Source organism: Ranitomeya imitator, chromosome 3 (assembly GCF_032444005.1).
Source record: "Ranitomeya imitator isolate aRanImi1 chromosome 3, aRanImi1.pri, whole genome shotgun sequence".
NCBI classification, from domain to species: Eukaryota; Metazoa; Chordata; class Amphibia; order Anura; family Dendrobatidae; genus Ranitomeya; species Ranitomeya imitator.
Genome location: NC_091284.1, coordinates 129,167,904 through 129,184,971, shown reverse-complemented (window position 1 = coordinate 129,184,971; position 17,068 = coordinate 129,167,904). Strand labels below are relative to the sequence as shown.

General features: G+C 45.2%; 1 protein-coding gene across 3 annotated transcripts in view; it reads right to left on the bottom strand.

Annotated features, from left to right (window-relative positions):
• METTL27 (methyltransferase like 27) overlaps positions 1-17,068 on the bottom strand; it is a 130,491-nt gene that overhangs the window by 35,062 nt on the left and 78,361 nt on the right. For all 3 annotated transcript variants that reach the window (XM_069761433.1, XM_069761434.1, XM_069761435.1), the window contains one exon: positions 13,578-13,706. In XM_069761433.1, the coding sequence (XP_069617534.1) occupies positions 13,578-13,706 (129 nt within the window). The remainder of the gene's footprint in view (positions 1-13,577; positions 13,707-17,068) is intronic.

Here is a 17,068-nt window from a genome sequence, read left to right as displayed (position 1 = left end):
TAAAGCTCATTTGCCATTTATCAGCCCAAGCTTCTAGTTTACATAAATCATCCTGTAATATAAAATTGTCCTCCTCTGTATTGATTACCCTGCAGAGTTTAGTGTCATCTGCAAATATTGAAATTCTACTCTGAATGCCCCCTACAAGGTCATTAATAAATATGTTAAAAAGAAGAGGGCCCAATACTGACCCCTGTGGTACCCCACTGCTAACCGCGACCCAGTCCGAGTGTGCTCCATTAATAAACACCCTTTGTTTCCTATCCCTGAGCCAGCTTTCAACCCACTTGCACATATTTTCCCCTATCCCCATTATTCTCATTTTATGTATCAACCTTTTGTGTGGCACCATATCAAAAGCTTTTGAAAAGTCCATATACACTACATCCACTGGGTTACCTTGGTCCAATCCGGAACTTAACTCTTCATAGAAATTGATCAAATTAAGGTACCTTCACACTCAGCAACGCTGCAGCGATACCGACAACGATGTCGATCGCTTCAGCGTCGCTGTTTGGTCACTGGAGAGCTGTCACACAGACAGCTCTCCAGCGACCAACGATGCCGGTAACCAGGGTAAACATCGGGTTACTAAGCGCAGGGCCGCGCTTAGTAACCCGATGTTTACCATCGTAAAAGTAAAAAAAACAAACACTACATACTTACCTTAAGGTGACGGGCACAAGGGGGCATTCTTTGCGTCTGGAGGAGAGAAGGTTTTTCCACCAACATAGAAGAGGATTCTTTACTGTTAGGGCAGTGAGAATCTGGAATTGCTTGCCTGAGGAGGTGGTGATGGCGAACTCAGTCGAGGGGTTCAAGAGAGGCCTGGATGTCTTCCTGGAGCAGAACAATATTGTATCATACAATTATTAGGTTCTGTAGAAGGACGTAGATCTGGGTATTTATTATGATGGAATATAGGCTGAACTGGATGGACAAATGTCTTTTTTCGGCCTTACTAACTATGTTACTATGTTACTATGTTACCTTCCGCTGTCTGTTCCCGGTGCTCTGCTTTCCTGCACTGACTGTGAGCACAGTGGCCGGAAAGCAGAGCAGTGACGTCACCGCTGTGCTTTCCGGCTGGCCGGCGCTCACAGCCAGTGCAGAGAAGCACAGCGCCGGGGACAGACAGCGGAAGGCAAGTATGTAGTGTTTGTTTTTTTTACTTTTACGATGGTAACCAGGGTAAACATCGGGTTACTAAGCGCGGCCCTGTCTGCGGGAGTCCAGCGACGAAATAAAGCGCTGGACTTCCTGCAGCGACCAACGACATCACAGCAGGATCCTGATCGCTGCTGTGTGTCAAACTGAACGATATCGCTAGCCAGGACGCTGCAACGTCACAGATCGCTAGCGATATCGTTCAGTGTGATGGTACCTTTAGTCTGACATGAACGGTCCCTAGTAAACCCGTGCTGATACTGGGTCATGAGGTTATTCCTCTTCAGATACTCCAGTATAGCATCCCTTAGAATGCCCTCCAGGATTTTACCCACAGTAGAGGTTAAGCTTACTGGCCTATAATTTCCGAGTTCAGTTTTTGTCCCCTTTTTGAATATTGGCACCACATTTGCTATACGCCAGTCCTGTGGTACAGACCCTGTTATTATGGAGTCTTTAAAGATTAAAAATAATGGTCTATCAATGACTGTACTTAGTTCCTGCAGTACTCGGGGGTGTATCCCATCCGGGCCCGGAGATTTGTCAATTTTAGTGATTTTTAGACGCCGCCGCACTTCCTGCTGGGTTAAGCAGGTGACATTTAATTGGGAATTTTTATCACTAGTCATTTTGTCTGCCATGGGATTTTCTTGTGTAAATACTGATGAAAAAAAAAGTCATTTAGCATATTGGCTTTTTCCTCATCCTCATCCACTATTTCACCCAGACTATTTTTAAGGGGGCCAACACTATCATTTTTTAGTTTCTTACTATTTATGTAGTTAAAGAATATTTTAGGATTATTTTTACTCTCTCTGGCAATGAGTCTCTCTGTCTCAATCTTTGCTGCCTTGATTTGCTTTTTACAGAATTTATTTAATTTTCTATATTTATTTAATGCCTCATCACTACCTACTTCCTTTAATTCTCTAAATGCTTTCTTTTTGTCACTTATTGCGCCCCTTACAGCTCTGTTTAGCCATATTGGTTTCCTCCTATTTCTAGTATGTTTATTCCCATACGGTATATACTGTGCACAGGTCCTATCCAGGATGCTAATAAACGTCTCCTATTTTCTTTGTATATTTTTATGTCTCAGGATATCGTCCCAGTTAATTGCACCAAGATCCTCTCTCATCCGTTGGAAATTTGCCCTCCTGAAGTTTAGTGTCCTCGTAACCTTTCTATTACACATCTTTTTAAAGGATACATGAAAACTTATTTTGTGATCGCTATTACCCACGTGACCCCCAACCCTTAAATTTGATATGCGGTCTGGCCTGTTGGTTAATATTAGCTCTAGCAGTGCCCCCCTTCTTGTTGGGTCCTGAACCAGTTGTGAAAGGTAATTGTCTCTCATAGTTGTCAAAAACCGATTACCTTTGCTGGAAATGCAGGTTTCGGTTCCCCAATCTATTTCAGGGTAGTTGAAGTCCCCCATAATAATGACTTCTTCTTGAGTCGCAGCTTCATCTATTTGCTTTACGAGGATATTGCTTCCATTATTTTTGGAGATTTATAACAAACCCCTATCAGTAATTTATTATTTTTTCCCCCTCCCCTTAGCTCCACCCACAGGGATTCTACATTTTCATTAAATTCACCTATATTATCACGCAGGATGGGTTTTAAGGACGATTTTACATGAAGACACACCCCACCCCCTCGCTTATCTGTACGGTCATTTCTGAACAGGCTATAGGCCTGCAAGTTAACAGCCCAGTCATGGCTCTCATCCAGCCATGTCTCAGATATCCCCACCATGTCATAATTATGCTCCAACAACATTAGTTCTAATTCGTCCATTTTGTTGGCGAGGCTTCTGGCATTAGTATACATACATTTTATGTATCTCTCTGCACCTCTATTTCTTAAATTATTAACTATTCTAACCCCAGCCCCCATGCCACCGCCACCCCCAACTTCCTTATTTGTGCCCAGGTCTCTATCTGCACTATCTTCCCCTCCTATAAAATGAATACCCTCCCCCCAATTCCTAGTTTAAACACTCCTCCGACCTTCTAGCCATTTTCTCCCCCAACACAGCTGCACTCTACACATTGAGGTGCAGCCCGTCCCTAGCGTAGAGCCTGTAGCCAACTGAGAAGTTGGCCCAGTTCTGCAGGAACCCAAACCCCTCCTTCCTACACCAATTCTTGAGCCACTTATTAACCTCCCTAATCTCCCGTTGCCTCTCTGGCGTGGCATAGGCAGTATTTCGGAAAATACCACGTTGGAGGTCCTTGCTTTCAGCTTGCGGCCTAATTCCCTGAAATCATCTTTAAGGACCTTCCACCTACCTCTAACTTTGTCATTAGTGCCAATGTGCACCATGACCGCTGGGTCCTCACCAGCCCCTCCCAATAATCTGTCCACCCGATCAGCGATGTGTCGGACTCGAGCGCCAGGTAGACAGCACACCGTTCGATGATCCCTGTCTTTGTGACAGATTGCCCTATCTGTTCCCTTAATAATTGAGTCGCCCACTAACAGCACCTGTCTGGCCTGCCCTGCTCTCCTATTTCCCTCCTTACTGGAGCAGTCACTCCTCCGGCTTTCAGAGGACATGCCTGGCTGCAGCAGTGCTACCCCTGTACTGGCACCCCCCTCATCTGCCAACTTAGCAAACTTATTGGGGTGTTCCAGATCAGGACTAGCCTCCCTGGCTCTCTTCCCTCTACCCCGCTTCCTTGTCAAAAGGAAGATGAGACACCAGGCCCAACAATGCAGATGAGCTGAAGGCTGCTATCAAAGTAACTTGGGCTTCCATAACACCTCAGCAGTGCCATAGGCTGATCACCTCCATGCCACGCCGCATTGATGCAGTAATTGATGCCAAAGGACCCCCGACCAAGTATTGAGGGCATTTACTGAACATACATTTAGTAGGCCAACATTTCAGATTTTAAAATAATTTTTTCAAGCTGGTGTTATAAAGTATTCAAATTTACTGTGATAATGACTCGAGTGTTCACTGGCTGTAAGCCATAATCATCAACATTAACAGAAATAAACACTTGAAATAGATCAATGTATTGATGATATATATTATATGAGTTTCACTTTTCGTATTGAATAACTGAAATTAGTAACTTTTTGATGATATTCTAATTTTCCTGGAAGCACCTGTATTTAGAAATGCTTTCAACAAGCCAGATTTTCCCTGAATTAATACAGCACAGAATAAACTAATTCAAGGAAAGACAAGTGACAATAATGGCTAAAAGGAAGAACAAATGTGAAAAAGACTTCTCTAGCTTTCATTATGGATTTTGCCTGAAGCTGTAAAGAAAGAAATGCTCAGCGCTTCCCTTTGCTAGTCATGCACATCCAGGCCTGATTATAGGCTTCCCAGATGCAAAGGAAAATCAATTTTACGGTTCATAAGCTTTACATTGAGGGATGGCACTGAGACAACAGTTGTCAGCAATATGGATTTAAAGCACAAAACAAAAAGGAATGATAATAAATTGTGCATGTTGGCGTGAATGTAGATCCTAAACATATGACGGTCTTCCTGAAATCTATGGTCAATATTAGAGGCTTGTATCTCCCACCAAATGTCCCAAAAGTTGCAGCAGGCACTACCGAGCCCTTATAGGGGTGATCCACTATTTAACAAGTTTATATATTGCAGGTATCCATTTTCTGGCGTATAAGACTACTTTTTAACCCCTGAAAATCTTCTCAAAAGTCGGGTATCGTCTTATACGCCAGGTGTCGTCTTATAGGGCAGATGCGGAGTAATTTGCGGTCGCCGCATATTGTGGGGGGAGCGGTCCCAATGACGAGGTGAGGAGGCACCTCACCAGGAAGGTGTAAGTGAAGCAGAGGCAGAGAAGGAGAGAATAGGATACAAGGGCGAGCAAGATGAGTGAAAGAGGAGTGGTTTTTCTAGGCACAGCATCGCTCTCTCTTTTTTGCATAACCCTGGCATCCAAGACGCTGACAGTTTGCCTCACTTACACCTTCCTAGTGAGGCGCTCCCTCACCTCGTCATTGGGACCACTCCCCCCCACTATATACTTCGACTGCAGATTGCTTCGCACCCACCCTATAAAGACGACACCCGGCATATAAGACAACCCCCAACTTTTGAGAAGATTTTATATTTTAACTGGAAAAGTTGGGGGTCGTCTTATACGCCCAGTCGTCTTATACGCCGGAAAATACGGTACTTTTTACACGATTTCTTTTAAGCTTGTTGGACCACCAGGCTTGGAAGAGTATTATAGTATCAGCAAATTTAGTGTATCAAACAATTATTCAGCGATCTCATTCTATCCAGAAAATATGACTCTGTCCTCCATTTAATGATTACAGAAGTCCTCCAGTTTCTTAAGCCCCCCCCCATGACCATCACATAACCAGGAATTTTTTTATCACTTTTTATTGTACAATATGACATTTTAGTATCACTCTTTACTGAATCCCCCCCCCCCCCAAACACCTGCTTTTGGGCATCACTTTTTTGAAGCCTCTCACATTGTATGGTCGAGATTGGGGTGACAGTCTCAGTGTAAAAGGCCAAATTAACCCCCTGCCAAGATTAAACTCGGATATATTTTGGCCCAGGCCTGAGTATACACCAGGGGATAAACTGTCCTAGGCCAAACTATACTCAGGGGAGTAGAAATATTTTAGGCCAAACTATGCCCCTCCAGGCTACAACATACCCCTCTATTTTATGATCACTTGTAAATTAAATGGATGTTAGATGCCATTTGTTAAGGACCTAAAACTGACTTTCACATAGTGGGAAGTTATTTGTGTTAATCACATGATGGAGATTGAACTTACAATACAATATGACTGGTAATGGACAACAGTCATTAGATCTGAGATTACATGGTGGTCCATGAAGATAAGAGTTTGTACCTTAAGGTACCGTCACACAACGATTTCTTTAACGATATTGTTGCTTTTTGTGACGTAGCAATGATATCGTTAACGAAATCGTTGTGTGACAGCGCCCAACGATCAGGCCCCTGCTGGGAGATCGTTGGTCGCTGGGAATGATCAGGACCTTTTTTTGGTCGCTGATCACCCACGGTCATCGCTGAATCAGCGTGTGTGATGCCAATCCAGCGATGTGTTCACTGGTAACCAGGGTAAATTTCGGGTTACTAAGCGCAGGGCAGCGCTTAGTAACCCGATATTTACCCTGGTTACCATTGTAAATGTAAAAAAAAAAAAAAAAAAAAAAAAAAAAAAAAAACCAGTACATACTCACATTCCGCTGTCTGTCACATCCCTCGCCATCAGCTTCCCGCACTGACTGAGCGCCGGCCGTAAAGCACAGCGGTGATGTCACCGCTGTGCTCTGCTTTACGGCTGACCCTCAGAGTCAGTGCGGGAAGCTGACGGCGAGGGACGTGACAGACAGCGGAATGTGAGTATGTAGTGTTTTTTTTTTTTTTTTTTTTTACATTTACAATGGTAACCAGGGTAAATATCGGGTTACTAAGCGCGGCCCTGCGCTTAGTAACCCAATGTTTACCCTGGTTACCCGGGGACTTCGGCATCATTGGTCGCTGGAGAGCTGTCTGTGTGACAGCTCTCCAGCGATCACACAACGACTTACCAACGATCACGGCCAGGTCGTATCGCTGGTCGTGATTGTTGGTAAATCGTTTAGTGTAACGGTACCATTAGAACACAGTTGTAACTTGATCTTATCACTTCACTGGTTTCTCACCTTGTGTCTGGTTGAAAAGTGTGCAGATTTAGTTCTGTCATACTCAGACACACAGCTACTTTTAATGTGTAACTACTGAGAAGTGCGGTAGGATTCTTTACCTCATATCTTTGTAGAAGTCTTATTTTTACTGATACGATTGTGTTCCTTAAAGCAAAAAACTTCAGTGTGTTTAGAACTTTAAGATTGGAGTCCGTTATCTTCTCACATAACATAACTGACAAACCTGAACCCCCAATAAGATGTTAAAAATTAAGTAATTTTTGTGTATAACACTCAACGCTACTGATATTAAGGAGGGGCACAATCTGGCATGAGGGTGTACGAAATGGCCTAGGCCAATTTATACCCTAGAGCAGTGTTCCCCAACTCCGGTCCTCAAGAGCCACCAACAGGTCATGTTTTCAGGATTCCCTTAGTAGTTCACAGGTGATAATTGCATCACCTGCACAGGCAAGCATTCACTGACCTGTGTAATACTAAGGAAATCCTTAAAACATGACCTGTTGGCGGCTCTTGAGGACTGGAGTTGGGGAACACTGCCCTAGAGTATAAATTGGTCTATGCCATAATATAGCTTAGGGCTCCTTCTCACTTGCAAGAAATACATGAAAGTCTCGCATGTTAAAACCAAGTTCTGGTGCTGGCACTCCATGTGTTGCTATGTAGCCGCATGCTCCGCGCTGGACTGCCGGCGCCAGAGCTTGGTTTTAACATGCAAAATTCGCACGTATTTCTCGCAAGTGAGAAGGAGCCCTTAGGCTGCTTATCTGACATCTTTGTCGAGGGCGGTACTGTTCTGATATCTCATTGGCAGCATTCAATGTAACAAAAAGGAGTGACAGGGGGAGTACATGCAGCGCCCCAGAGACCTGGTCGTTGCCGTAATGTCACTCTGCTGCTAAGGGGAGTGATGGTACGTCTGATGGCACTAAAGGAGTTCATCTAACCAGGTATCACCAACACACAGTACACTTCACACTCCGGCCACTAGGGGGAGCAAAAGGTTTTATTAGGCCACTCCTCACACTGGTAAAACTAGGGGCTGGATAGGAAGTGAGACAGAAGCTGACTGGGTTTTGTCCAGGCAACATCCCGTGGCAGTGGTGTTGCAGGGAAGATTCAGGGGTGTCCCTGTCAGGCGTGGGAACCTAGCAGGCACAACAAGGATAGAACGTTACAGAGCAGCGCCTGCGCTACCTGCGACGGCATCTAAAGAAAGGACACGAAGCGAAGGATATTGTGGACAGTGAGAAACGAGATCAAGCACAAAGGAGAGCCGGTAGGAGTCGTGCCCGGAGAACGGCAACATCCTACTGAGGCGCGTAGTCGGTGCCCGGAACACCGAGGAAGTAACTGACTTTATGCCTTACTTCAAATACCGCAGGACAGTTCATTATAGGTTGGCTGTCTACCTTACATCACCTAAGCAGACATAGGGGGCAACGCGTGGAGAGGGGCATCTCTAGGGTCCCGGAAGAGCTCCGAGCCTACCCGTCATATGGGTGCGTCCTAGCCATAACAAACCTGGGGGACGGAGAATAGAAAGAACTGGAATGAACGAGAATAGAAGTTGTGAGGACTATCCCGAATGCTCAGCAGGAAAGCACTACAACACACAGGCGCTAGTGGTAGGCAACGATTTCCACCTGCAAAGGGAACTCTGGATGTGCCTTTGGACCGGCCGGTCTCAGACAGCCCTGTTAACAGTGCTCTGGATTGAGGATCCCGAAGCCTTCAGTAAAGAAGTAAAGAGGCTGCAACCCTGTATCCTCGTTATTGACTGCACCTCACACCATCGCCATCTACATTATCGGGAAGCCCTGGGGACATACTTCACCTGTGGGAAGGTATACCATCTAGCTGCCATCATATCACCCCAGTGGACCCCAAGCAGCGTCGGTCTCCCTGGCCGAATACCACAGGTGGCATCATGAAGCATTAGCTGACTTTCATCATCTCTTTCATTGGACGCCCCTTAGCAGGGTCACGGACTGGGTCCAGCCACCGTGACATCCCCAGAACTGAGACAGAGAGGACCGGTACAGAGTAACCTGTGGCCCTGTGTCTGGGGGCGCTCCATACACACAGGCACATTTACAGGAACACCGGACTGTTTTGCAGGTCAATTTCCGGACATTCCATGCCATAAAAATGCAGTATAAATGGCATGTTGAGATGGCATAGTACACAATCCATGGCTGATGCCAAAAAATAGACATTCATTTGTTTGGACAACCATTGTTATAGCAAACCTTCAGGAGTTAATTATGTTCTTTCCTGGTCAGATAAAGAGCCAACTTGGTCCTCCATGACCTTTTTGACACTCCACACTAGCTGCCTACGGGAATTACACCTCAGTCATCTCTATTTGCTGCCACTGCAGGTACTCACTGTCCATAAAGTATCCACTTTTACATTAGTCATGGGTCCTGTGATGGTGAGGACAATCATGGAGGTGGTGGAGAACAATGATGAGGGTGGTGGAGACAACACTGTGGTGTGGTTAGGGAGAACAATGATGAGGGTGGGGGGGGGGGAGATGGAGAACAATGATGGGGGTGGTAGAGAGGAAAAAGGACATTGAGGTATGTTGGGGAGAAAAAAAAGAAATAAAGGGGGCGTAGGAAAGGACAATAAGGGTGGGGTGGGGAATTGTGATAGGAGTAAGGAGGACTTACAGACGGGGAGGAGGACATTAGATAGGAATGTAAAATTAGGTGATGGAGGAGGGCACTAAGCCCCTGATAGTGTCATATTGAATATATTTGTAATATTATATATTTGTAATATAGGGGAGCATGCCATCATGGAATGAAAATTTATTGGGGAGTGGGAGAGGTGAGGGTGCGGTGCATAGGACACGTTATAATGAATTGAAAGGTGGAAGAAGGCACTGTCAGGGACTTGTAATGAATTGGGAGAACTAGGCAGTATAAAAAAAAAACTGCATCTATATCTATATAATTGTCTAAGGGTTTGTCCGTCCGTCCGTCCGTCCGTCTTGGAAATCCCGCGTCTCTGATTGGTCGAGGCCGCCAGGCCTCGACCAATCAGAGACCGGCACAGCATCGACGTAGAAATCCCGCGTCTCTGATTGGTCGAGGCCGCCAGGCCTCGACCAATCAGCAACGGGCACAGCGACGATGATGTCATAAAGGACGTAGACATCTCACGTTTCTGATTCAGCGATGGGCACAGTATCGACGTAGATGTCATGATGGTTGCCATGGCGACGATGATGTCATAAAGGTTGCCTCGACCAATCAGCGACGGGCACAGTCTGCCGCGAATTCTGGAATCATCATTGTCCATATACTACGGGGACATGCATATTCTAGAATACCCGATGCGTTAGAATCGGGCCACACATATACACACACACACACACACACACTGCAAGGAGAGATTCCCTATATATAAAATATATAAAATATACCGTAACATTCATTCTGAAAAAAAAAAACTCTGGACATACACAAAGGTGACAATAATCCCACGTCCCGCCAGGCCTCGACCAATCAGAGACCGGCACAGCATCGACGTAGAAATCCCGCGTCTCTGATTGGTCGAGGCCGCCAGGCCTCGACCAATCAGCAATGGGCACAGCGACGATGATGTCATAAAGGACGTAGACATCCCGCTTCTCCGATTGGTCGAGGCCGTCAGGCCTCGACCAATCAGCAACGGGCACAGCGACGATGATGTCATAATGGTTGCCATGGCGACGATGTCATAATGGTTGCCTCGACCAATCAGCGACGGGCACAGTCTGCCGCGAATTCTGGAATCATCATTGTCCATATACTACGGGGACATGCATATTCTAGAATACCCGATGCGTTAGAATCGAAATACATACCAATTTGATGGAATGTTCTTCACTAAAGATTACAGTACATACCAATCCTTCCCAAAATTCCATTCATACTACAGAAAATGATGGGATCATAGAAAATATCGCTACCAATCCCACCATTAGTAGAACAAATAGATCCCAATCTAAATGAAATGGAGCAATTTCTTACTTATTTCTTACTTATTGCAAATTCTCTCTTAAGCAGGGGAATAGGGCTAGAACTAGCGCCACCTATCGGAAGTCAATGTCGACCCTTTAATGAGCCTTGTCCCATGACTTAGGATAAAAGCCAAAACCAGAATCTCAGTTTGTAGACACTGTTTAGGGATACTGCCCCTCGACAGTGCAAAGTGTGAGACCTGGTTTGGCTGCGTGAGAGGCGTGTGACCAGGATCCATGAAGTAACGTTTCTCCTTGCAGACTGACATGTTAAGCACACCTTGCACTGATGAGGGTTGGAACCCCGCACTGATGAGGGGCAGTACCCCGAATCAGTGTCTGCAAATTGAGATTCTCTTTTTGGCTTTTATCCCAAGTCATGTGACAAGGCTCATTAAAGGGTTGACATTGACTTCTAGGATTGCGACTTCCTATAGTAGACACACCGAACTGCATGCATCTATGCTGCTTAATGATTAACCCTGCTGTTCTGTTGGTCAAAAATGACCGACTTTGAACTTCAATATTCTTTAAAATATTCAAGATGCGGCTCTGAAACCCGTGGCCGACCGACCCATCCTCATTTAAGTCAATCAACCACAAGTTTCAGAACCGCATCTTGAACACCCCAAAAAATACCAAAGTTCAAAATAGGTCTCCCCAGACCGAACAGAACAGCAGGGTTAAACTAATTAAAAAAAAAAAAAAAAAAAAAAAAGTTTCATCCTACCATTAAGTTTAAAAATAGAATTAAAAGCCTTAAGGTACCTTCACACTCAGCGACGCTGCAGCGATACCGACAACGATGTCGATCGCTGCAGCGTCGCTGTTTGGTCGCTGGAGAGCTGTCACACAGACAGCTCTCCAGCGACCAAGGATCCCGAGGTCCCCGGTAACCAGGGTAAACATCGGGTTACTAAGCGCAGGGCTGCGCTTAGTAGCCCGATGTTTACCCTGGTTACCAGCGTAAAAGTAAAAAAAACAAACACTACATACTTACCTTCCGCTCTCTGTCCTCGGTGCTGTGCTTTCCTGCACTCACTATGAGCACAGCGGCCGGAAAGCAGAGCGGTGACGTCACCGCTCTGCTTTCCGGCTGACCGACGCTCACAGCCAGTGCAGGAGGAGTGCAGAGAAGCAGAGCGCCGGGGACAGACAGCTGAAGGTAAGTATGTAGTGTTTGTTTTTTTTACTTTTACGCTGGTAACCAGGGTAAACATCGGGTTACTAAGCGCGGCCCTGCGCTTAGTTACCCGATGTTTACCCTGGTTACCAGTGAAGACATCGCTGGATCGGTGTCACACACACCGATCCAGCGATGTCCACGGGAGATCCAGCGACGAAATAAAGTTCTGGACTTTCCTCAGCGACCAACGATCTCCCAGCAGGGGCCTGATCGTTGGTTGCTGTCACACAGAACGATTTCCTTAACGATATCGTTGCTACGTCACAAAAAGCAACGATATCGTTAACGATATCGTTATGTGTGAAGGTACCTTTAATTGATGTAGAGAAAAAAGTAACATCTTATCAGCACAGGAATATAAACATCCAGAAACGATGCCTGGCCATGTTCTATCAAGTACCAAAACTTCATGAAGATAATGAACGTAATCCACCAGGCAAGGCTGATCATATCGGGAATTAATTATCTGATAGCCAACCATTCTAAATATTTAGATCATACTCCACAAAAATATGTCCCAACTTTACCAACTTACATGAAAGGCCCTAAATAAATAAAAAAAATTTTTTTTATATATTACATACACACAATTGTTAATTACGAGTCAGAATTATATATAACATCAAACGACAGTGTGCGGGCCATTCAATATATCACTATAAGGTAGCACATCATGGTAAAATTGAAGGGAAGGTCTTTTTGGGATATAGAAAATGTTAAATAAATAAACACTAGAGGGGAGGAAATCATATACTTCATATGTCAAGATCAGAAAGTAAATGGATAGTCACATTAAATACATTAAGACATCTCAATGACAGGTAGGTGATCTTCAAGCTACTGATATTTCTATTCACTACAGGTGTATTTAGCGCATAGCATCGTTTATTTCAGTAATTACAGCACATTATGCACGTGTGCAAGGTAGTGCGTTAGCATATGCAACTTCAAGCACAGACATTAAGGCTGTGTGCACACGTTGCAGATTTTTCGCGTTTTTTCGCTATAAAAACGCATACATTATGCATCCCACCATTTAGAATGCATTCCGCAATTTGTGCACATGATGCGTTGTTTATTTTCGCGGAAAAAAACGCAGCATGTTGATTAATTTTGCTAATTTTTTGTGGATTTCCCACTATATTATTGCATTGGAAACCTCCGGAAAAATCCACAAAAAAAAAAAAACGCACCAAAAACTCGAGAAAAATGTGGATTTCTTGCAGAAAATGTCCTGTTTTGCTCAGGAAATTTCTACAAGAAACCCTGAACGTGTGCACATAGCCTTAATGGCAGCGCTAGTGCAAACACTATCCATTTTATTGAATTTTACATTCATACCTTAGTTAATAAAATTTTGCAGAGACGCTTTCACCAATAATATTCTCCAAATTATCCACAACCTCCCAATTTCAGACTTTTTACAGTTTTGTGATAACTACGTAGAAATATCACTGGCACTACTGCCCCCCTGTGGCTGTAATGTTTATTGCAGGTAACATTTGTACCTCTTCTGATACACGTCCAGTTCCACATGCAACATCCAGAACAAGCTGCAACTCTCGATTTACCGGACACACTGAGGCCAAAGCCTGCGCGGCTAAACGTGGGGCTTTATATTCTAAGATTGAGACATCCTTTAATGAAAAAAAAGACAAAAACATACAAATTACGTCATGTATACATTATAGTGTAAAAGTCATTAGCTGCGGTTATAAAGAGCCATTATGGTACGTTGAAGACTTACTGTGGATCTTTGTGCCATTTATCTTTTACACAATGCAGAGCAGCAGTCATGTGGACATATGCTTTAGATGAGCAAATCTGAACAGTGTCACTGAACAGACATTTTCTGTAACATGAGATTTCTTAAAATCTCTGTACTTAGGAAAAAAAAAAATCAGCAGCGTAATGTTGTACTAGCTAAGAAAAAGCATAGCAAACACTCACCATGTGAACAAGCATTTACAGTTTACAAATGTGCAAAACATTGAAAGAGTCTGGTATATGCAAGAAAAGATTTCACTTCCTCGGCATTCAGGGTTGTGGCAGAATTATCAAAACTGTTGGAAAGTAAAAGTAAAGCAGGTTCCTAAAGCAATTCATTTCAATAGCTGGTTTTCATTTCCAAGAGGGTCTGTAAAACTGAACTGGAACATTATAATTATTATTATTATTATTATTATTATTTCCTGTACTGTGACATCACTGTGCATATACGATTCCTGTACTGTGACATCACTGTGCATATACGAGTCCTGTACTGTGACATCACTGTGCATATACGATTCCTGTACTGCAACATCACTGTGCATATACGAGTCCTGTACTGCGACATCACTGTGCATATACGATTCCTGTACTGTGACATCACTGTGCATATACGATTCCTGTACTGTGACATCACTGTGCATATACGAGTCCTGTACTGTGACATCACTGTGCATATACGATTCCTGTACTGCAACATCACTGTGCATATACGAGTCCTTGACTGTGACATCACTGTCCATATGCAGCGCCCCAGAGACCTGGTCGTTGCAGTATGGCGCTCTGCCGCTAAGGGGAGCAGCGGTACGTCTGATGGCACTAAGGAGTTCTCCTGACCAGGTATCTGTTATGAACTGGTGGTTCAGAAACACAATGGACCTGGTGGTTAAGAGCACACAAAGTGACCTGATAGTTACTAATAACATAGGACGAGCTCTGAGACGTGGGAACTCTGCTGACCGCAATCCCTAATCCTATCACACCACACTAGAGGTAGCCGTGGAGCGCTCCTGACCAGACCTAGGCGCCTCGGGCACAGCCTGAGAAACTAGCTAGCCCTGAAGATAGAAAAATAAGCCTACCTTGCCTCAGAGAAATTCCCCAAAGGAAAAGGCAGCCCCCCACATATAATGACTGTGAGTAAAGATGAAAATACAAACACAGAGATTAAATAGATTTTAGCAAAGTGAGGCCCGACTTACTGAATAGACCGAGGATAGGAAAGATAGCTTTGCAGTCAGCACAAAAACCTACAAACAACTACGCAGAGGGCGCAAAAAGACCCTCCGCACCGACTAACGGTACGGAGGTGCTTCCTCTGCGTCCCAGAGCTTCCAGCAAGCAAGACAAACCAAAATAGCAAGCTGGACAGAAAAAATAGCAAACCAAGAAACACAAGCAGAACTTCGCTTATGCAGGCCACAAGGACGATCCAGGAGAGAGCAAGACCAATACTGGAACATTGACTGGAGGCAAGGAACAAAGAACTAGGTGGAGTTAAATAGAGCAGCACCTAACGACTTAACCTCGTCACCCGAGGAAGGAAACTCAGAAGCCGCAGCCCCACTCACATCCACCAGAGGAAGCTCATAGACAGAACCAGCCGAAGTACCACTCATGACCACAGGAGGGAGCTCGACCACAGAATTCACAACAGGTATCACCAGAACACATTACACTTCACACTCCGGCCACTAGGGGGAGAAAAAGGCTTTATTTATTGGGCCACTCCTCACACTGGTAAAACTAGGGGCTGGGGAGGAAGTTAGTCAGAAGCTGACTGGGTTAGAACCAGGCAACATCCCGTGGCAGGGGGTGTTGCAGGGAGAAGACACAGGGGGGTCCCTGTCAGGCGTGGAAACCTGGCAGGTGCCTAGCGAACAGAACAGAATGTAACGGAACCACGCCTGCACACCCTGCAGCGGTATCCTAAGAAAGACACGAAGGGAAGGATATTGTGGAACCGTGTAAACGAGATCAAGCACAAAGGAGAGCCAGTAAGAGTCGTGCCGAGAGAGTGAGGCAACATCTTACTGAGGTGCGTAGTCGGTGGCCGGAACACCATAGGAGTAACTGACTTCAAGCCTTACTTCAAACTCCGCTGGACAGTTAATCATAGGTTGGCTGTCTACCTTTCTACACCTATGAAGACATAGGGGGCAACATTGGGAGAGGGGTGTCTCTAGGGTCCCGGAAGACCTCCAATTCTTCCCGTCATATGGGTGGCGTCCTAGCCATAACATACCTGGGGGACGTTAGAAACTAGTAACATCTGGAACCAAAGAACGAGAGAGAGCTGTAGAGAACGAACGAACGAACGAGAACAGCAGTTGTGAGGACTATTCCGAATGCTCAGCAGGATAGGACTACAACACACAGGCGCTAGTGGTAGGCAACGATTTCCATCTGCGAAGGAAACTCTGGATGTGCCCATCGGACCGGCCGGTCTCTGATAACCCTGTTAAACGTACTCTGGATTGAGGATCTTGAAGTCTTCAGTAAAGAGACTGCAACCTTGTGTCCTCATTATTGACTGCACCTCTCACCATCACAATCCACCCTACTGGGAAGCCCTGGGGACATACTTCACCTGTGGGAAGGTACACCATCCAGCTGCCATTCCATCACCCCAGCGGACCCCACAGCAGCGTCGGTCACCCTGACCGAACACCACAGGTGGCGTCACGAACCCCGACAGACTGCTTTACTACTTTCATTGGACGCCCCTTAGCAGGGTCACGGACCGGGTCTAGCCACCGTGACAGCCTCAGAACCGAACCAGAGAGGCCCGGTGCCGAAACACGTGGCCCTGTGTCTGGGGGCGATCCACATATACGATTCCTGTACTGTGACATCACTGTGCATATACGAGTCCTGTACTGTGACATCACTGCATTTTTTTATATGGTACGGTTGAAAAATACAAGTCCAATAAGTGCAACTGTGAGATCGGAAAGGATAATGGGATTAGGGTATATGTACATCCAGAGGCAGACACAGGCAGAGAAGGGACCCCATATAAGACCAGTGTGTGGGCCCTTGTGAGTACAATAATGTGTCTGTGGCAACAGTTGCTTTCTGCATGGGAGATGGATGTGGGCCATCATTCCTCTTAGGCCCTTGTGGCAAAATGTTGTGTTTTTGCCCTCTACCTGTTTAAGCAAAACTAAATGATATTGTGGTCACTATTCCAGGAGCAGACGTATCATCGGTGCTGCAGTCCATGTAG